Source organism: Lineus longissimus, chromosome 5 (assembly GCF_910592395.1).
Source record: "Lineus longissimus chromosome 5, tnLinLong1.2, whole genome shotgun sequence".
Classification (NCBI taxonomy): Eukaryota; Metazoa; Nemertea; class Pilidiophora; order Heteronemertea; family Lineidae; genus Lineus; species Lineus longissimus.
Window position 1 is genome coordinate 144,700 of NC_088312.1, and position 22,678 is coordinate 167,377.

Genomic DNA, 22,678 nt, shown 5'->3' on the forward strand with positions numbered 1-22,678 from the left:
AGAAACCCAATGTTCTGTTGATTGTTGTGGATGATTTGAGACCAGCTATTGGCTGCTACGGCTAAAAATCAAACGAGGACTGACAACGAATTTGAGGGCTTCTTTCCAAAATTACACTGTAGACAAATTGATCAAGTAAAGTATTTTTATGTAGATATTGACGTCTTTTTGGTGGCACGTTTAAGATGACTGTGGTCCAAAGTGCGAAAGAAGTGTAAGTTAAGTGACTGATTCTGGTTACTAGACTCAAAATGAATTTAAGTGTTTCAGAATGCAAACCATGGGCATAAAACATCACAGAAACATCAGATCCTTGATCTTTTCACAAGTTGCTAGTAGTGGTTCGCCAATGAAGACACCAATGCTCACTCCATACATTTACCCCTTACACCCTGTGGAGAGTTGAGTGTCCAACTCATCTCACCCAGAGGTTGCTCGGGGAAATCTTGCGCTGTTGATTGTTATGGTCAAATCCATGCTGTAGTGGAGTAGAAGAGCTATTGTGACAACCTCGTGCCTACCGCTTATTTAAATTGTCCTAGTTTATTGTACTGTCTATCGGGATCAACACTGCCTGGGGCAGAGACTGTCTCCATCGCACGTTGTTGATAGTGTACTCATGTTTAGTTTGATATCACCGTGTACTGGCTATTTCTGAGTTTCTCGTGGATTACTAGGGCAGTACCCAGTATGTTGGCCTCGAAACCGCCAGTCCCTGGGCCTGGTCAGAGGGGCAGAACAGGCCGCAGGAGCTCCCTGCAACCAGGGGCAGTCTTGATGAAGTTTCGTCGGTCACGGTCTGTGTGTGATGGGATGATGAATGCCCCCATCCCCATCGTGATTAATGGCAAGGTGGCCAAGAAAGTCGAGTTTGATGTGTGTGTGATCCTTCCAAACGGAGAGAGGAAGAGGGTGAGTCAGCCTTTCTTATAGTCCGTGCCAGTTATATTCATTCATACAGCTGGATATCGATGATTCCAATTTGTAGGCCAACTTTGTCGTACTGGGGTATCTCTGGTAGGCCTGCCCAGTAATGTCCATCTTTTAGAGTTTAGACCAAGCTTAGAATCACCATTCTGGTTACTCTAAGGACTAAGGAGGTTAGGCCTACCTCCATTTCATCTTCTTCACCATGGTAGGCCTACTCACCTATTGATCTACGCACTTTTAACCCTTGAAGCATCAAAGACAATTAGTTTGGGAACTGGAGCCCAACCTGAGACCTGTACAAGTCCATTAGGTTATGAAAGGACTTCATAGTAATGCTTTCCGATGGTAGGATGATAGGCATGTTCCTTTTGTTATCAAGTCATTTCACTCAGTAAATTTAGTTATGTTTAGAAGTTTATGATTCCCTTATTCCTTCATCATTATAAAGCTTCCATGGTCTTTGTCAGTTTAGGCCTTTGTATCATGTGATTGAATTAACTCCCAATATATACATGTAGTTCACCACCTCTCAGCTAGCTGCTTCTTCAAACTTCATATCAGAGTGCAAGTGAGATATATTTAGGGCACATCTCAAGAGATTTACACCCTTTGAGTTGGCCCCGATAACATGTACGGTATATAGTAGCAAAAGCAACTATCAGTTTAAGCAGCGGTGTATGACCAGAAGTTACAAAGTACTGTTATGTTAACTGGCTGCTTAGCCTGTTGGTATAGCAGTTATCGTGAGTGATAATGATTGTGACCGTCACTTGCTACTTTATACTTATACATTCACAATCAGAATCTTTATGGTGTTTAATACAAATGGGGCCATCTTAACTGTTATCTCTGCTACACTGCACACTTGTCAAGGGTTCGTTGCCATAGAAATGCAAATGCACTATAAGGGTTTCTTGTCTCAAGGACACTGGCCTAACCAGTATTACTGCAAAGACTGCACCAATGCTCTGTGAGTTTTGGGATGATCCCCATTGAGATCCTGAACTAAGTGTAGACTGTGTGCTATACTTGTTCTGACAATCTCAAACATGTTGAGCATGCCTTTCAATCACACACACTCCTCATGCATGTCTTTGAAAACTCATGTCCTTGGTACACACAAACATCATTGTCAGTTTTTCCCATGAATATAGTTCCCCAGTATTGGGTCATGACTAAATTGAAAATCATGAATCATGATAACCATGTGTGCCCAGTGAAATCCCGAGTTGTCAGGAGGGGCTCTGGTTGTTCCGTAGCAATCTTGCAGTCTTGTGATGGGATAAGCAGTGTAGCAACTGGTATGAAAATGGTTAAAAACAAAATATAGTCTTGGCAGTTCAGTCTGGCCATTTGGACATTTTGAAATTGTATCCATAATTGGCCATGACTAGGGAAGTTGGTAGCTGGTATCTGACTTATACCATCTGGACTTGGATCCCCAATCCCAGGGACCCAAGATTTTCCTTCTCTGCAGAACAGACCTAACATCTGGACTTTGATTTAAAACAAGACTCTTTACCCTTCGACTTAAAACCTTCAGTTTTAGGTTTATCTCTGTAACATTTGTTAAGACTACAGGCTTTAGGGAAATCATTATACATCGCACATCAGCCAGAGCTAATAGTTCTATGGGTTGAATGCGTAGAATCCTAACCAATCCAAAAACTTGAATGCGAACAAGTTTGAAGTCTGTGAGCTGTGTGAGGCCGGTCGATCACTCCCTGCCCTAACTGAATGGACAAGCAGATCATTTTGCCATCTGTTATGTTTGTTGGCTGTTTTCTGTAAGAAGTAACGCCATCATGTTCAGCATGCTCGACGGTTTTTTATTAGGGCTGCAGTCCATTGTAAGTCTTTCAATGTCCTGGTTAGCTCTGTTGCCACCGTTGAGGTGAAACTCTGGGCCATGCTTAAGATAGGACCATAGGTAGCCAGGACAGTATGATAGATTGTTCTTACCAGTAGAACATGAATAGGGCCTAAATGTCAATTTGACTCGTTTTCTAATCATGATTTTGACATCAAAATGCATGTTATCTGGTAGTAATCTGCTCTTAAGGCTTAAAGTAGCCCTTGTCCTACCAGAAGTGGTCTGAGTTTGTGACAGCTTGAGCACTTGTCCAACAGTTTATTTAGAGGTTCTCTCTGTTGGAGACCTTTGATGATTTTGTGTATAGAAGACATGTCACACATGTAAGGACATATACAGTAGAACCTCTCTATTAAGGACACCCTCTGGACTGACAAATGCTGTCCTTAATAGAGAGGTGTCCTGATTAGAGAGGTCGAATTCAATGGAAACAATTAAACCAATTTGGGACCGAAACTACTGTCCTTAATAGAGAGGTTGTCCTTAATAGAGAGGTGTCCGCTAAGGGAGGTTCCACTGTACATTGAATCCCTTGACGACCTTTATGCACTGAGATTGGATCCAGTCAGCAGAGCACTCAGTACGCCTTTTGTTTTGTCATGGTGGTGGCATGATGGAAGCATATTGTCTCCCATCATTTCTCTTTCTTTGTCTAGTAGTACTCCTTGGCAAACGAAAAGGGACTTCTCAAAGATTGCAAATTAGCTTTTGAAACATGCTAATTTGGAGTAAAGTAAATAAAGAAGTTTAGAGTTTTTTTAACTAAAAAGGTTGTACCATGCTGTGCTATCTTCTGAGCGGGTAAATGTAATTTCAGTAATAGTCTGTCTGTATTCAATAACTCATCGATATTGTGCTCATAGCGTATGGAATTATTGCACTGCTTGTCTCACTGAATTCTATGTGTACTAGAAGCAAGACAAGTTGATGGGGAAGAGTCTTGAACGTGTGTCTTGGTTTCATCTCCTCATTCTGGCTCGGCAACAGGGCTCGACTCAACTGCTGGCTACAACTTTTGGTACTGTTCTTCACAGAATAAAATACGATGTAAGGTCTTGTGTGTCGCTTATTTACAGACAGGTTAAACCATGTGAAAGTGGCAAGGAACAAAGGTCTTTCACATTTGGCCTGAGGCCAGACACAATACTATGAACAGTTGTGTGTATTCCCTTCCCCCGAGCTGTGTGCTGAGATGACGTCACTGTCGCTTCCATGAAGCGTGGTAGTAGTTCACTAATACGAACAATACCTATAGGTATTTTCAACATGTTGTGTAAGTAATCAAGTAAGAATTGCAAGGTTTTAACCCACTGTTACTTGAGGTTGTGTCTCTTGGAGTCCATGCATCACCCTTACCATCCACCTCAGATGATCACTCTTATGAACTTCTTGCTGGTCTTTTTTTATGAAAGTGATACTTTACTGTATTGGTATATAATTTAAGGGTAATTACCTTTGATGGCAGACATTCAGCAATTAAAATAATATTGATGTCGATCACTGCTCATTTTACGACTCCAATCATGAAATCTAATGATGAAATAGCAGGTATTTGTCTGAATTATGCTCTTAAAACACAAAAAGTTGACATTATTTTGAGCCTCATCTGTGTCACCCATTGTGATGGGCTGTAGGCCTCGAATTAATGATACGACTTATACAAAACATCACGATGTGGACTTACGCATTATGTTTTGATGATTTCATGAGGTATGAGTGAAGTTACCTTCAGGACCAGATAATCTCACTGAAATGTGCATTTTGATGTGTCACCCTTGGTAGTGTTGAGTGTGTGGAAAGCTGGATACTGACCATATTCTTGTCAAATGGATGTTCTCTTCGGTATCAGTTCAGGGATGATCATCTAAGTGGACTATCTTGTCATCCAGGTGTCTAAGTGATGGCTTACCGAATCTACTCAATCCACTTATCAGACTCTGAGGCAGCAGAGAGTGATGCAGGAGCTTTCCATGTTGGGGCAGGTAGTGACTTGGTGAGTCTACAGAACTTCTGTTACCAGCTTCTGTTACCAATTTGCGTACCAAAGGTTCCGATCAATGCTTCAGAGTTGTGATGTTTGCTTCTGGTGTTATCGGCAAGATATGGAAGATGGTGACGATTTAGATTCGTCACTTGCAAAAATTGAGTCCTTCGCCAGGGTTGCGTGCTTTGGGAATATTTTCATCACCACACACCGTTTGAATCGCCATTGGCGACATGGCGAGTGGCTTGCATTATACCGTGGTCGTGATGATCATATGTGTGGTGAGTTTTCAGGTTAAACATATCCATCCAGTTAAACTTAGTGGCCGTGAAATAACCCTGTTTCCAATGTGAGGTAACCCATTTGTTAAAGTTAAACTTGATGGTTTATGCTTCTATTATTCTCGCCAGAGGTGTGAATTTGTTAGAGAGCCACAGTGCTTCTGCACAAATCATTTTCATGCTCCTTTAACTGGCTTTTTCTCCTTCCTTCTCTTTCTTTGCTCTCAAGTCTGTTGAACCTTGTTCAGTGAGCCTGGTCAGGTTGACCTTCCCTGAGCTGCTGGAACACTTGGCCAAAATTGACCTTACCATATCTGTTGACTTCTTGAAGTGTTTACCAAATAATAATCTGAAAATCAAACTGTTCAATTCCTTGAGTGGTCTTGATTGACACGTTCCACCCTATTGAACATGTCAAATATTAGAAGTGGATTTATTGCAATACCAAACATGACACTTCAGACAGAAGGAATCAAGAAGTGTCCACTTAAAAGCTTGTTTTGACCTCAGCTAATCTCTGCAAGATCTTGTTGTGACAAATATTTGAGAAGTTGTTTTGGAGCTCTGTAGGAATTTGAGGGGTCACCAAAGAATTGCAACGTAGCCTGGCATAGCTCAGTGGAGCTTTCTCTGTCAATCTCCCTGATCCTATGCCTTGGTATCTGCTGGCATAGCTCAATCGAGCTTTCTCTGTTAATCTCCCTGATCCTATGCCTTGGTATCTGCTGGCATAGCTCAATCGAGCTTTCTCTGTCAATCTCCCTGATCCTATGCCTTGGTATCTGCTGGCATAGCTCAATCGAGCTTTCTCTGTCAATCTCCCTGATCCTATGCCTTGGTATCTGCTGGCATAGTGGCATCAAGGAGTTTCAAGTAGTTGTTGCCTGATTTGGATCCAGTTCGTAAAACGAGCATCCTTGCCTGTTTGTTCACTTGTCATTGAAGCCATTGAAGTATTCTTCTTGACTATGTTACTGTCAGGTGATCTGTGTATACTGTCACCTTGAACCCATGTCAGCCTGAAGCCATTCAGGGGAGATCGTCAATAAGATCAATAAGGAAGATTCCAAGGTTTGGCCTCGAGGGTATTCGCTCATGCTCAAGTTAGAGACCAATAGTGCAAATACTAGGCCAGCGACAAAGTTGAGAAAGTGTGGGATATATGTTTTGGCAAGTATTGTTTAAGTCTCACAGAGAAAGCATGAGACTGACCCACACACTCGCACGCACACACGCACACACAGAGCACAGGGATCTCAGAATGCTTAATTTTCTCCAGCAACCCAAACCTGGAACGTTTCTATTTCTGGATGATTGTTTATATTATCATCTTTTATGGAATTGACAAATTAGTTGTATAATTGATTCAATTATCCATAAGATAAATATTGAAATGGGTTTTGATTTGATTTAAGCTGAAATAAAAACAAGTTCCATATTGCAGCATGATCTCCCCAGGAAATGCTGAAACAAAATCAGTCAATATGAAGCTCAGCTGGTAGAGCAGTGGCCTGGCAAACCCAATGTCTGTGGTTCAAATCCCAGTTGAGGCTTCTCTTTTCCCCTCCCTTTCCTTCCATGTTCATGTTCTGTTTTTTTTCTATCTGCTTCCAAGATGCTAACACTAACAATAACAATGCCTTGGGTTTCGTCAATGAGATAGCCAATGGCTTTCTTGTTGGTGTTCACAACTCTGGTCACTGCACCAGCATCACCCGAGATCCTCACCATTCACTCCCCCCATCCTGCCATATTTCACCATAACAACAGCCATGTCAAATGTTTCAGTGTTTTGTATCAGCAGCCATGGCCATCTAAAAAGGGTTTCATTCATCGAGGATGCTAAATCAATCAGATGTGGTCTTTTCATGGTGATGATGCTGGTTTAGAAATAGGTGTATGAGGGTGGGACAAAGGATCAGGGGTCAATATGAGGTGAGGGAGCACTGATAGAATCAGCGCCTGAGTTACACTGCATCGAGAGACGGTGTATCATTTGGGGGAGTAGCCTCTGTGTCTCGAGGACAGATGGATTCAGAGCCTGAGTTACACTGCATCGAGAGACGGTGTATCATTTGGGGGAGTAGCCTTTGTGTCTCGAGGACAGATGGATTCAGAGCCTGAGTTACACTGCATCGAGAGACGGTGTATCATTTGGGGGAGTAGCCTCTGTGTCTCGAGGACTGATAGAATCAGAGCCTGAGTTACACTGCATCGAGAGACGGTGTATCATTTGGGGGAGTAGCGTTTGTGTCTCGAGGACAGATGGATTCAGAGCCTGAGTTACACTGCAACGAGAGACGGTGTATCATTTGTGGGAGAAGCCTTAATGTCTCTCTTCCTTAGTTGTCCAAGCAGTACTTGTAATTGCAGCCTGGTGCTAATCAATAAGAGTTCATAAGGTTATAGCCAGGTGTTGAAGTCAAGGACACATTTCAATTCATCATCATGTCGCATTTCAATGTTAATTCCACTATTCATGTTATCTATTGATGAACACTACTGGGGCATATCCTGCTGGGTATTACCAATAACATTGTTAATTAATGCAGTTTAATTAGTGTTTCCTATAAATAGATGTTTTCACTTGATGCTCTCAATGCCATAGTCGAAGAACAGTGTCAGTGGGTACTTGGAAAATGAGACCGGGAAGTCAGCTCTCTGTTTCCTTCTCAGAAGTTGGGTTGTGATTCTGTCATACCCGTAATGGCTATTATTTCAGAGAGTTGGGGGGGAGGGAGACAAAGCAGTAGCTCAGTACACTTGTCAAATCTGCAGCTGATCCTGGTGTGTTTCGTCAACCCTGCTGTCATCCAAAATCTTGTGAGATCTTGGGTCATATTCACTTGACACATGATACGCTTCAGTAGAAACAGATAGTAAGTGGGAATCTCCAACTGCTGCTGTCTTTCTTATCTGTAATAAGATACTCAGAAACTAGATTCAATGACAATGTGTGAATACATGGACATCCTTATGACTCAGGAGGACAATCACATCCCTGGTTGTGACTTTGTCCCCACTTGAATAGAAGGAAATTGTGGAAACATGGGAGTGTGATGCGACACAATGCAAACGGAAATACAAGAAGGGAATTATTGTTATTGGTTTTCTTGTAGTATTCTATCAGTCTCTTTGAGTAATAGTTTGCTACATGATGTTTCTATACTCATTTAAGTTACAATCACAATTCAGGTTGACAAATCCTAAGTAAATCTCTTGTCCTTGTCTTGTGTCCACTGTGTGGATATTGCAATGCAAAAGCTTTAGTTCTTCCTGAGGTTACATATGGTGGCAGTAACTGTCAGTGAGGTTGTCTGACTACTGGTTTAGCATTTTGAACATAGATGGCAATGGTGTTGTTTTAGTGCTCACTGCTGATTGATACCTTTGATGTGTTGTTTTCGGTATAACAAATGCTTATCGCAATGGCTATGCTAACCCTCGCCCTCACCCAAGCCCCAACGCCTTGACTAAGCCGAGGTGCCCATGTCAATTGCTTATCGCAATGGCTATGCTAACCCTCGCCCTCACCCAAGCCCCAACGCCTTGACTAAGCCGAGGTGCCTATGTCAATTGCTTATCGCAATGGCTATGCTAACCCTCGCCCTCACCCAAGCCCCAACGCCTTGACTAAGCCGAGGTGCCCATGTCAATTGCTTATCGCAATGGCTATGCTAACCCTCGCCCTCACCCAAGCCCCAACGCCTTGACTAAGCCGAGGTGCCCATGTCAATTGCTTATCAAATGGCTATTCCAAACCTGTGGCAGCTCCATGGGAATCCTGAGGCACTAGCTGTCATCGGATGAAGCTAATGAAATCTTTCAATGTTTCCCAATACTGGATGGTGTCTCACTGAAAACCACTATTTCCTGTGAGGGTTACATTGGCCTTGTTTCAATGACAGGTCTAAGCCTTTCACATGCCTCATTCACCTTTCTGCAGGACATTTAGCCCACTCAAAATGAATTATGATGGTTTAGACAGGGAATTGAACTCATTAGGCCTACTTATTGTTACTTTTGAATATTGAAATTAAGATTTAAATCTTCATGAGGTTAGGTCTTTCCAGTAGGGTGTGTTCCCAGCCGTTCAATGTGAGAGAGGCCTTCATACTAAGACTTCCAATCTGGGTACCTCAGTAGGGTGTGTTCCCAGCCGTTCAATGTGAGAGAGGCCTTCATACTAAGACTTCCAATCGAGGTCTGTCCTGATGAGTCAAAGGGGCAGAGGCAGCTGGGCTGCTACCAGTGTTTGAGCTTTACTCTGTAACACCAAAGGCTAGGGATGTCTGTCGTGTGTCAATCAACTTCTTTCACCCTGGTGAGAGATTTACTAGGTCTGTGTGTATAGACCTAATTCAGTTATGGGAATGTTTTCATTTGAACAATGCACCTCAGGAATATAAGAGTCGAAAAGTAATAGAACCCATTAAAGCAAAAAAACAAGTCAAAGTACAGTTTAAAGTAATGCCGATATTCAATGCTAAAGCAGACGTTTGGTTAGAGCCAGCACTCTCCGTAGATCACTTAGGTCTCTTGTTTGGTTGCCATCAGAGTTTTGGGTAAACCACCTCATACAGTCACCTGAATGGAATCTCATAACCGCAGTATTGGGGAATGGACCAAATTAATGCAATACTGTTTTTTAATTAATTGAACAATGCATTTCTGGTGCAGGTATTTGGGTTTGGACCACTTATCCAAAATAGAAATATCCACCGAAGCCTGCATGAGAATGAGTACCTTTGCTAATGGATTATTGTATTCACCGAGAGAATGAGGTATTTGTGTGAAACACAATCATTTTCAACACAGCATGTGTATGATCAGTAAGAACTAAAGGTTCAAAGGCTGGCTTTAGCTGCCAGATATTTCCTCTGCTAGATTGGGTTTGATTGAAGTCAGTAGCAACACCTGCTGAGCACAATATGGATAATGCTAAGCCGCGGCTTTCAAAAACACCAGCGATTTTCGTATTAATTTAACATTTCCGGCACACTTCAGAATGGACTTCTTTATTTGTGTTTTGGAACTTGGGGCGTATTTGTTTTATAAACGTAAGTTTTGTTCTGATGAAAGTTTGATGTGTTTGTTTGATAATCAGTGTTCTCAAGTGTGGTCATGCCGATGATCAGTGTTCTCAAGTGTGGTCATGCCGATGATCAGTGTTCTCAAGTGTGGTCATGCCGATGATCAGTGTTCTCAAGTGTGGTCATGCCGATGATCAGTGTTCTCAAGTGTGGTCATGCCGATGGATTAACCCTAGATGGAAAGCTCTAAGGATGGTTATATTCATTTCAATATTTCCAATCTTTGTTCTGAAATGAAGGTAGGCTGCCTGGTAAGGATGTCATTTGATGAGGTAGGTTGCCTCGGGGTTGTATTTCTCTCTTGGTTGTTCTGCATAATATGCTTCTTTATTATCCAAAACACTTCGTCCTGCTGGTTAGGTGAGAATTATGCTTGCATCCTTAGCAGAAGTATCAATGTGAATACTATTGCCTTATCTTATCATAAAATCTCCCACTTGGAGAATTATGTCACAACCCTATTTCATATCGTTTCCTGCTGCTTGACAACATTCATTTCTCGAGAATGCTGTAACCAAACGATGAAAAATATGCCACATTGTATCTAGGAAACCATGGAAACGGCCGTATTGAGAAAAAGAAACAACTTAGGGAAATGGGATTGTAAGCGGAGACAGTTTGTACGGTTGGAATTGAAAAATGTGGGCAGATTATTGGAAATGGTGAGCAGGACAAGGGATTAAGATGAGGTATTGGTGTTTGGTCGTGTTCTCTGGTAATCAGCTGGTGGGATTGTCAGCTTGTCAGCTTGTTGCTTGTTGGCCCTCAGGAGTGCTAACTTGATTCTTCTCTAAACAGATAAGACAATAGAGCAGTTGAGATAGTACATATACGAATGTGGGTAAAAATCCAAAGGTAAATTTTTTTCAAGAACATTTATTTTTGAAAAAATGGATGGAATTTTGTTTAAATTAGTTTGAAAATTAGTTTTTTAAGAAATAAATCTTTGTTTCAATTTTTGTTCAAATCGGTAAAAAATGCTAAAATTTGGGATTTTACCGTTCGGATTATTTGAAACCTTATGAAAACTGGGGCGGCTTACTTACTTCAAACACATTGAAACTTAAGACGACATTGTGAGTTGTCATCGTGAGTTGGACTTGCTATTGATTTGTCTGTATTTGAGTTGTGACGCACTGTCTTTACTGAATTGAAAAAGGTCGATCTTAAATTTGTGTATTTTGGTCATCCTGGCTCCCTAGAGGATCACTTGGCTTCTTTTCATATTTTAGATGTGTGGGATAGTCACCAGATTATGATTACATGACTGAAGAGATAAACTCTGCCATGACAGATTTAGCAAGGATTAATCTCCTAGATCTCCCAAGGCAGACAAGGATTCACTTTAATGAGACAAAGACTTTTGGACTATGTAGGGATTTGAATTGTGTGTTTAGATATCATCAGATCATAATTCAGGAGCAACCAGAGAGGCCTGCCCGAACAGAGGATCATGGATCAGTTTGCTATGGGAGAGTGTTCCATCCTTTACTTGAAGGTTCCGTCGAATTGTTGCCTGATATAGACACTTGTCAGCGTGGTCAACATGGTCAAAGGGAATCATCATTTGACCATGTATGATATCTAGTCAGATATGAACATGCAACTAAGTTTCAAACAATAACTTAAAGCCATGGATAAGTTTTGCTTATACATTTGATGTGACATACCTATTTGCCGATTTGACAGACTTTGACGAAGTTTCCACTGGAAAAACGGATTATATGACAAACTTCTGACAATGGAGATCATTGATGAAGAGCTTGAATATGACACGGTATGTCTTGTTAGATCCGTATGTGTGTTTATGTTTTTTTACACGATTATAGACTTACAAAGTGTGTTAGAATGTCCCAATCAGTCTGAGTGTGGTACCTTAAAACATTCATGTTTTCAGTTTGCAGCTTTCCAAACAGTGACTTGAACAGATTTGCTGAGGAACCTTCTGGCTTTTCTAGATTGCTGCACCACTATCCATTCCAGCAGCAGTTAAAAGTCAGGCAGTCCTACAAGAGTTGTAGCTCCCTAGCTATCATCGCTACTTCCTGCCATGAGTCTCCTGCCATGGTAGAAAGAAGTGCTTCAGTGATAGCCAGATTTTCTGGTTCGGATTGCTGCTGGTTCCAGGCCTTGTACTGGGTATAGTTCTTTGCTTCCATGAATTCTATAACACCTACTAAAATAGTCTCCCTGGGAAGTGAATTATAATTGTTTTCAAAATACCCTGTCGTTCTTCAAATACCCAGCCCTTTCAATATGCTCCAAGGGTGGCTTCACATGTATGGAGACCTCTTGGTGATAATCTTCACAAACAATTTATTTAGGTACTACACCGACAATTAGAATGACTGATGTGGATAATCTCTGGTTTAAGGTGATCACTCACATAAGCCTAAAACATGTGTTATTGATGTCTTTCTGCAGAAATCACTAGATTAGTAGGAATTGACAATCCTCTTGTGACATTGTTGGCATAGATCACACACAAAATAAGCATGTTCAATCCTGGGTTGATTGAAGTGCTGTCTAAACACATATCGACTGGCTGCACCAGTTTGAGGAACTTGTGAAAAGCCTCACAGTGCTGACCTTCATACCTAGTCCTTGGGCAACCACATGTTGTCGACAAAGCTCATGACAGTTAGCTTTCTGACTGTCTCACGCTAAACACTCACTTGGCCTGTTTCAGATATTGACCAACTCATCCAGCCGTTGTTACATTCATGTATTGAACATACAGAAACACACTTTTCAGGTCCGGAATGAATTCTGTACATTTTTAATGAGCATACTCCAAGCCCACAAGTGGTAGAACAATCACACATTAAACATTTGTCTAGAAAAACTATGTGCTGCTTATATATGATACGATTTCACCAGGATACTATGGTGAAGTTTGATGGTGGAGTAGAGCACTTTGGCCAGACTGTTCAAACATTGTGAGCCAGTGCTGTTATGTGTCAGCATATACCTCAGCTGGAGTTCATATCAAAAGATGCCTATGAAACAGTGTCTGTCAGGCTGAATGAAGTTAACTTGGGAAAACACCAACTGAACTAATGGCTTTCCTGTACATGTTCTTAACCTGCATAAACCACACACCTCATGTATCTTAGTTTACCCTCGGATGCTTTTCTTTAGGTCAAAAACAATCAATGGCTCTGTGTAGTTCCCTATATCAGTGGTTCCATGACTTGAGAGTGCTGCCTAGTTCCCATTGCCAGTTGACTCCAATGGCTCTGTGTAGTTCCCTATATCAGTGGTTCCATGACTTGAGAGTGCTGCCTAGTTCCCATTGCCAGTTGACTCCAATGGCTCTGTGTAGTTCCCTATATCAGTGGTTCCATGACTTGAGAGTGCTGCCTATTTCCCATTGCCAGTTGACTCCAATGGCTCTGTGTAGTTCCCTATATCAGTGGTTCCATGACTTGAGAGTGCTGCCTAGTTCCCATTGCCAGTTGACTCCAATGGCTCTGTGTAGTTCCCTATATCAGTGGTTCCATGACTTGAGAGTGCTGCCTAGTTCCCATTGCCAGTTGACTCCAATGGCTCTGTGTAGTTCCCTATATCAGTGGTTCCATAACTTGAGAGTGCTGCCTAGTTCCCATTGCCAGTTGACTCCAATGGCTCTGTGTAGTTCCCTATATCAGTGGTTCCATAACTTGAGAGTGCTGCCTAGTTCCCATTGCCAGTTGACTCCAATGGCTCTGTGTAGTTCCCTATATCAGTGGTTCCCATTGCCAGTTGACTCCAATGGCTCTGTGTAGTTCCCTATATCAGTGGTTCCCATTGCCAGTTGACTCCAATGGCTCTGTGTAGTTCCCTATATCAGTGGTTCCAAAACTTGAGAGTGCTGCCTAGTTCCCATTGCCAGTTGACTCCAATGGCTCTGTGTAGTTCCCTATATCAGTGGTTCCATAACTTGAGAGTGCTGCCTAGTTCCCATTGCCAGTTGACTCCAATGGCTCTGTGTAGTTCCCTATATCAGTGGTTCCATAACTTGAGAGTGCTGCCTAGTTCCCATTGCCAGTTGACTCCAATGGCTCTGTGTAGTTCCCTGTATCAGTGGTTCCATGACTTGAGAGTGCTGCCTAGTTCCCATTGCTAGTTGACTCCGGCTCTGCGTCGTTCCTCAGTGTCAAAAGTCTCATTCAATGAGCCTCGATAGCCAGCACCTTACTCTGAGGGTTCCGTCTCGTTGCCCGCACCACCCTGCCGCTGGTGGCAACATCACCTGACTTCCCATCAGCCTCAGTAGCAGCTAGCTCAGAGAATGAACAGCCTTAGCCTCCACCAGATTGCCTCACCATCAGATTCTGTGTTGAACCATCCATTTGCTTGATTGCGACGAAGGGATCAGATTGCTTGTTGCTGGCAGAGTAACAATCAATGCTGCCAAGTGCTATGGATTTTCTTACCAGGAATGAAAAAGGTTCTATTGACAGTATGTTAATGTTAGGATAAGCTTCCACCAGCGGTGACAATTGACAGCAGACTCTGAGAAGCAATTGACAGCAGACTCTGAGAAGCAATTAGCGTTCTCTCCTAACAACTTGATCAACGCTTTCATTTGGAATTATTGTGTGGTGTTTGCCGAGAGACAAAAAGCTCATGGAAGTTGTGCGTTTATCTTCAAAAGGGAAGAGAATGGTGTCCTGCCTGTGTCAGTAGGTAAGGCTAGTTACATGTATGTGTCAGAGTGTTGTGTCATGTAAGAAATGCTGTTGCAGATTTGGTGATTTCTTCACTTAAGAACCAAGGATAATTTGATTGCCAAAAAACTGAATGCGAGCATGTGAACCCCATGGCAAATAGGTAAGCTTGGATTGCCAATTTGATAATTGTGATTGTTGGTTTCAAGTGGATTCAAGCATGTATTGTTGAGGGTCGTTGATTTCTTAAGGCAGATTTGAGGCAAATTCGTAGTGGTAACCAGACTATTCAAGTCTCTGGAATCTCAAAGTTAATAACCCGAAGCTGGTAGGCCCTTCCGTTTCAAAGTAAACAAGCTGCTATTTACAAGACTTGTCAGGGAACATGTGTCATTTCTTCAGCACAACAACATGATTATACATGCTCATAAGACGGGAAGTTGAATAGTCATCGCTAATTAAAATGATAGATACTCATGATCTGATAACTTAAAATAGTACTGAGTGTGTTGGGCTAGACATTTCCTCCATGTTATGTATACATTACTTATTGAAAGTTGGGTGGATTTGATGATGATGTTCATGTTGAATAAGGATAAATAAAACTATTTGGTTGAATGTCTTCTAAACGCTTGAAAGCTTGGAAGAAATATTTCATAATGGTGACTGGGACTTATCCAACGAAATGCCAGGTAAGCGGCTGATATGAATATGAATGCTTTAGAAAAGGTACAGCTAAAGCCAAGCTTATTATTTACCACAGACAACCATGAAACATTATGGTCAACTTCTCGGACTGTTTCCTGATAGAAGCTTTATTTCTATGTTATACTGATAGCTTTCATATGCCTCACCCACTCATTATCATGTTACATCAGTAGTCTGTTATGTCTCCTCCTCTCTTCAGTTGTGTCTGCTTGCCTCGGAGCTCAGATTTATAAGTCATTTGAAACAAACAGCAGTAGATCATCTGGTTGCTTGCCGGTCGGAATCAAAATTTGTATCTTGTCATCAGGCTATGTTTTGAACCTTTGCCATGTGACGATATTATTCAACATCTGTGTTGCTTGTGGTCAGACATGACTTAAACATAACTGAGTACATGTCTTCTCTCTCAGAAAGGTGAGGTTTGTTATTGACAAATTCCATGCATTTCAATCCCGTGCAAAGAAGCTCATGTTTCTGCGAAGTATGAAAGCAAGTATGGTGGCTTATCGTTCTAAGAAGACAAGTACAAGATAAAGCCATATCACTAACATTGTTGGAGGCAGCATCAGGCTGGGAATGCAGGCCTAGCAATAAAAAGGTATCTTTTTACAATCACAGTGGCATTCTAGGAGAACAAGAGCACCAACATCCTTGTTGGTCTGCACTCGTCACAAAAGCTGGTGTTGGATTTGTGACTCTTCTTTAGGGTTATTGCCATTACAGTCACCACAGCTATAGGCTAATCGGTTGAGCTTGACCACCTGAGGCTACTGAAACTTAGGAAGTGTGAACCCACCAACCCCATAGATTGTATGTCAGCCACAGTAAGAACCAGCACACCAACAAGCCTCACTGAACATTCAGTTAAAGGGCAAAATCAAGCCATTCTTTAATTCGATCTGATCGGAGATCAAAGGCCAATAGGCAGGCAGAGCTACTCGAAGGTGAAAAGTGACTTCTCTTATTCATACCGTCCAGAAAAGTACATTTTCTCCAGTGCCAAGGAAAAAGGTGAATGTGAATGTCCTTGTCACAAAAGTAGTCCTGGTTCTGAGGTTCTTTTTGATGATATGGTACCACAAACACTCCACCAGATATCATCAGCCGTTAGTGGAATATTGACGAGTCTGATATTGTTAAAAGTCCTAATGGCATGCTGGATGAATGTTGGTTTATCTAATGGAGCACAGAGCAGAATTTATATTGACTTGTTGTGTAGAATACCAACTCATTGGAAAGCTGTCATGAGTGGATGTGGTACACACACTATTATCAACTATAGTTGAATATTGAAGGTGTAGAAGAAATACGCTGGAACTTGTAGTATGTTGGAAATAAATAAACTGCATTAACAGTACATCGGTGGGTCGAATGACCCTTGTTACATGAGGGATTTGTCGGTTTCATTTCTTAGGAATAGATCTTCTTACTTCTGAAATCTTACTCGTATACACATGGTTGAACCCTAATTGTTAGGCCTACACGGTGAGGGATCTATTTCCTTGAGGCTTCAGTCAAAGTCTCCTCATTGATCACCTAATAAGACATCAATGAAAGAAGTTGGTTGTCAGCGTCTTTAGGCTATGTTGATCTCTTGCCATTCGCCTTGTCCCGGTGAGGTGACTGACCTTATGGCCTATTTGTTCAGGATTGTAAGTCAGGTGTAACGTCTCATTGCTTAATAACCAAATGAAAGTTGTTGGCATAATTTTGTCAGTGTCTTGAGATAATACAAGTATTGATTGTAGAATGAGAGAATGTTGACACTATGTGGTCATTCTAGTGACATAACTATTGGTATTCATTGTTAAACCTGATAATGGGCAAATCTTGTCTGCAAATATCAACAGAATGTATCGTGTCAATAATATGATTTACAGACAGTTGAATCTTATAAACTACTGATAGGCTTCAATTCAGGTCCTTTGAGCCATTAACCCTTGTGTGAAAGAAGCTCTTGTACCATCAGTGGCTTATGGTGGGTGGACCACTCAATCAGGTAAGGTACCCTTTAGCCAGAAACATTGATTCAACCTCAGTTTTGTAAGAAACTTGTATGCATTGAACCAGGAAAGTTTTCTGACGACACACTGTATGGCTAGCATTGCTGATTGATTCTTCAATGAAAACTGATAGTAAAAGCCGTTAAAAGTTTGATATCAGAACTTCTTGTGAAAAGGACCAGTTTGACATTTTAAACAACAAAGTGTGTGATCCATTTTCATTAACACTGCACAAGAATACTTGGAGAAGGCTAACTTTTCTTGCACAAATTGCTGTGATCGTGTTTTCCTGATTTCAATTTCCACTCTGACGTGTGACTTGCTCGCATTACTATAAGGGTTCTTGTTTCCTATCATAGCTGTCTGATCTGCATTGATTCTGCTAAGTGCTTCATCTGATAAGGTCAATGCACTCTTGCATGACTTCCAGATTCTTTCCTAGAGCGTTCTGGAAAGATTGTCTTCAAGGTGACCACTGGTCCCTTTCTGTGATCACTGTGAAGGCAAGTTACCCACTGCTCACCACAGGTTGGTGTCCACGTCTGCTCCTTTATTTCTTTGGCTTCCATGAGGTACCAGCTGCTGGCCCATCTTCATGATGGTCATTCACACACACATAGGATGAATAATGATAAAAGGTCCATTTGAGGTGGCAATCCTCAAGTCATTGCTTGATTGGATTCACTGTCACAATCCCACTAAGCTCCCATCGTCTACAGCCTGGATGAGAACACGGTGTAATCTCTTAATTCCATCTTGATTCAATCAGTGCTTCACACTCAGCTATCCGATTTCCAAATTAGAAAACCATGTCATTTCACAGATCTTCTCCTATCTTGCTGATAAGTGCAGATTGAGCGCTCAATGAAGGATGGCATCTTTTTTATGCAATTGCTTGTGAGCAGTTCTCATTTCCCAGTCTTGCTGTGTCTAGGCAAGCCTCAATCAAAATGCCTCTCGAAAACCAGCAAAAAATGGCCATAAACATTGCCGTCATTCAAGGGGCGATCTTTGCTGTCAGACTAAATCCATCTGAATTGCTCTTGGTGTCGTTATTCATCATCACAACTGTCATCAACATGGTGTTTTTCTTGGGGAAAGCAATAAAAATGCTCGAGACTGACCAACATAAAACAACAGTTGGCGAAAAAGTGTGATTGCTGATTACACATGGATGGGAGGTGGTGGTGCAGACCTTTTTTGAATAGAGTGAGAAAATCATCAGAACATCGGAAAGTATCAGCCGAAGATTGAACTTTGTTCATGCGGACGACATGTCTGACCTCAGAGAAGAAGAAGCTGCCTTGAGGACCATTTATTTGGTTGTGTCTGCTGTACCAGGAATTGGTGGTAGGAAACACTCTCACCACATTCCGCAACAAAATCAATGAAATTTTCATTGAAATGCTTTGCTTGGAGAGGTGCAACATAAAACTAGTTAGTGTGTGATGCAAGGTGTAATGGAGTCCAATATGATGCAAGGTGTAATGGAGTCCAATATGATGCAAGGTGTAATGGAGTCCAATATGATGCAAGGTGTAATGGAGTCCAATATGATGCAAGCCTGTGATGTGGTTGTAGGTTGGTTAGCTCACCTCTTAGCAGAGGTGAGCTTATCCCATACCGTGGCGTCCGTCGTCCGTCGTCGTCGTCGTCGTCGTCGTCGTCGTCGTCGTCGTCGTCGTCGTCGTCGTCCGTCGTCGTCCGTCGTCCGTTAGCAGGGCACGTTTCGTAACTGTTAGAGCTATTGAGTTGAAACTTGGTACACATTTACCCTTATGTAATGACACCTGGGAGACCAAGTTTCGGTCCGATTCGTTTCATGGTTTGGCCACCAGGGGGCCAAACGTTAAAAGTGAAAATATGCAATATCTCCCTCAATAGTAGTCGGGAAATTTTGAAAAAATTATGGTAGGCACTTCTAGCAAAGGTGCATCATATATCCTCCGGGTTTTTGATTTGACCTCCTTTTCAAGGTCACAGAGGTCAAATGGTGTAAATTGGCCGTTAGGATGTAACGATGGCATGTTTCTAAACTGCAATGACTATTGATACCAAATTTGGTACACATTTACCCCTTAGTCAGCTGATCTCAGGGACCGAAGTTTGGTCCAATATGATTCACCACTTGACCACCAGGGGGCAAAATCCAAAAACCTTAAAAATGTGATTATTCCTTAACTTCTTGCCCGATTGCCACCAATTTGATATCATGGGTACATCTAACCACCATACAGTATATGTCACACAGGTTTTTAATTTGACCTTCTTGTCAAGGTCACAGAGGTCAAATGGCGTAAATTCGCCGTCAGGCCGTAACAATGGCACGTTTCTTAACTGCAATGACTATTGATCACAAATTAAGTACACATGTACCCCTTGGTCAGGTGATCTCAGGTACCGAAGTTTGGTGCGATCTGATTTGCCGTTTGGCCTCCAGGGAGGGGGCCAAATCCTAAATTCTTCAAAATGCCATTATTCCTAGTAATGACTTGCCCGATTGGCACCAATTTTATATCATAGGTACATCTAATTCTAACAACCATTCAATGTGTCACCCGGGTCTTCTTTGATTTGACCTACTTTTCAAGGTCACAGAGGTCGAATGTACTGTAAATTGGCCATTTTGGGGAAATTGTAATTGCTTGGACCTACATCAAACCTAACACTACATGACACAAGACCATGCTCTTTATCCATCTTTCCTCCACATGAGGTGAGCACAATGGCCCTGGCCATTTCATTTTTGGATGAGAAACCCAATCCCATACAAGTTTGGGAGAACAAAAGATTTGTTGGGTAATCAATCTTGTTTACCAGTGTGGTAATCAAACTAGAAGCAGTCATTGACCTTCATGGATCATTTGAAGCTTTGACATGTATGGACTTATCCAGTCATGTATGCTGTAAACCAGCAGACACATTACCTTATTGCTAACTTGTCTGTGGAACAGAACTGGGCAGATAGAGCTGGTTACCTTGACCACTGCACTGGCCCTGGTTTATTCTGAGCCTCAGCACCAACCAACAACACAAATATTAACCCTAACCTTGCCAAGGAGAGATTTTATCATATTTTCATTATTAATCCAAATGATCCAGCTTCCATCAATAATTAATCAATGATCTTGCAATGAAGCTTTCAGGGATGAGACCCCCCATGGTTTGTTGTGAGATGAGTCGCTGATGATAACTAGACTTCAGATCAATCAAGAGGAGTTTAACTGATAGAGATTCACCTGGGAGGGAGATGCTCAGAGCCATTCACCTGCTGCTTTCAAGCAATTCATGGAGGAAGGCTTTAACAACAACAGTCCTTGCATCAGGTTCCAACAAATGTTGGCCGTCAATCCATATTCATCTTCCGTTGGTCTCAGGAATCGGCCTGTTGGTTATCAAGGTGTAGGAGAACAAGACCAATTCTTTGGGTTCAGTTGCCTGACAATGATGATGCCTGATCTGTCTTTGGTTGTTCTTGGAAATGGAAGCTACCATGAGTTGTCGATGCCCTGGTCAGGGGTTCTCAATGTGGATGCCCTGGTCAGGGGTTCTCAATGTGGATGCTCTGGTCAGGGGTTCTCAATGTGGATGCCCTGGTCAGGGGTTCTCAATGTCGATGCCCTGGTCAGGGGTTCTCAATGTGGATGCCCTGGTCGGGGGTTCTCAATGTCGATGCCCTGGTCAGGGGTTCTCAATGTCGATGCCCTGGTCGGGGGTTCTCAATGTGGATGCCCTGGTCAGGGGTTCTCAATGTGGATGCTCTGGTCAGGGGTTCTCAATGTGGATGCTCTGGTCAGGGGTTCTCAATGTGGATGCTCTGGTCAGGGGTTCTCAATGTGGATGCCCTGGTCGGGGGTTCTCAATGTCGATGCCCTGGTCAGGGGTTCTCAATGTCGATGCCCTGGTCAGGGGTTCTCCTTGTGGATGCCCTGGTCAGGGGTTCTCAATGTGGATGCTCTGGTCAGGGGTTCTCAATGTGGATGCCCTGGTCAGGGGTTCTCAATGTGGATGCCCTGGTCAGGGGTTCTCAATGTGGATGCCCTGGTCAGGGGTTCTCAATGTGGATGCCCTGGTCAGGGGTTCTCCTTGTCGATGCCCAGGTCAGGGGTTCTCAATGTGGATGCCCTGGTCAGGGGTTCTCAATGTGGATGCCCAGGTCAGGGGTTCTCAATGTGGATGCTCTGGTCAGGGGTTCTCAATGTGGATGCCCTGGTCAGGGGTTCTCAATGTGGATGCCCTGGTCAGGGGTTCTCAATGTGGATGCCCTGGTCAGGGGTTCTCAATGTGGATGCCCTGGTCAGGGGTTCTCAATGTGGATGCTCTGGTCAGGGGTTCTCAATGTGGATGCCCTGGTCAGGGGTTCTCAATGTGGATGCCCTGGTCAGGGGTTCTCAATGTGGATGCCCTGGTCAGGGGTTCTCAATGTGGATGCCCTGGTCAGGGGTTCTCAATGTGGATGCCCTGGTCAGGGGTTCTCAATGTGGATGCCCTGGTCAGGGGTTCTCAATGTGGATGCCCTGGTCAGGGGTTCTCAATGTGGATGCTCTGGTCAGGGGTTCTCAATGTGGATGCCCTGGTCGGGGGTTCTCAATGTCGATGCCCTGGTCGGGGGTTCTCAATGTGGATGCCCTGGTCAGGGGTTCTCAATGTGGATGCCCTGGTCAGGGGTTCTCAATGTCGATGCCCTGGTCAGGGGTTCTCAATGTGGATGCCCTGGTCAGGGGTTCTCAATGTGGATGCCCTGGTCAGGGGTTCTCAATGTGGATGCCCTGGTCAGGGGTTCTCTATGTGGATGCCCTGGTCAGGGGTTCTCAATGTGGATGCCCTGGTCAGGGGTTCTCAATGTGGATGCCCTGGTCAGGGGTTCTCAATGTGGATGCCCTGGTCAGGGGTTCTCTATGTGGATGCCCTGGTCAGGGGTTCTCAATGTGGATGCCCTGGTCAGGGGTTCTCAATGTGGATGCCCTGGTCAGGGGTTCTCTATGTCGATGCCCTGGTCAGGGGTTCTCAATGTGGATGCCCTGGTCAGGGGTTCTCAATGTGGATGCCCTGGTCAGGGGTTCTCAATGTGGATGCCCTGGTCAGGGGTTCTCTATGTGGATGCCCTGGTCAGGGGTTCTCAATGTGGATGCCCTGGTCAGGGGTTCTCAATGT

General features: G+C 42.9%; 1 protein-coding gene across 2 annotated transcripts in view; it reads left to right on the forward strand.

Annotated features, from left to right (window-relative positions):
- The first annotated feature begins 670 nt into the window (after positions 1-670).
- The window catches only part of LOC135488737 (uncharacterized), an 88,176-nt gene continuing 66,168 nt past the window's right edge, over positions 671-22,678 (forward strand). Inside the window, exon 1 of one of the 2 annotated variants that reach the window (XM_064773502.1) lies at positions 671-912. In XM_064773502.1, the coding sequence (XP_064629572.1) occupies positions 691-912 (222 nt within the window). In that variant the 5' untranslated portion in view covers positions 671-690. Of the gene's footprint in view, positions 913-14,426; positions 14,833-22,678 lie in introns of those variants that run through there. The other variant, XM_064773503.1, reaches the window with a different exon arrangement.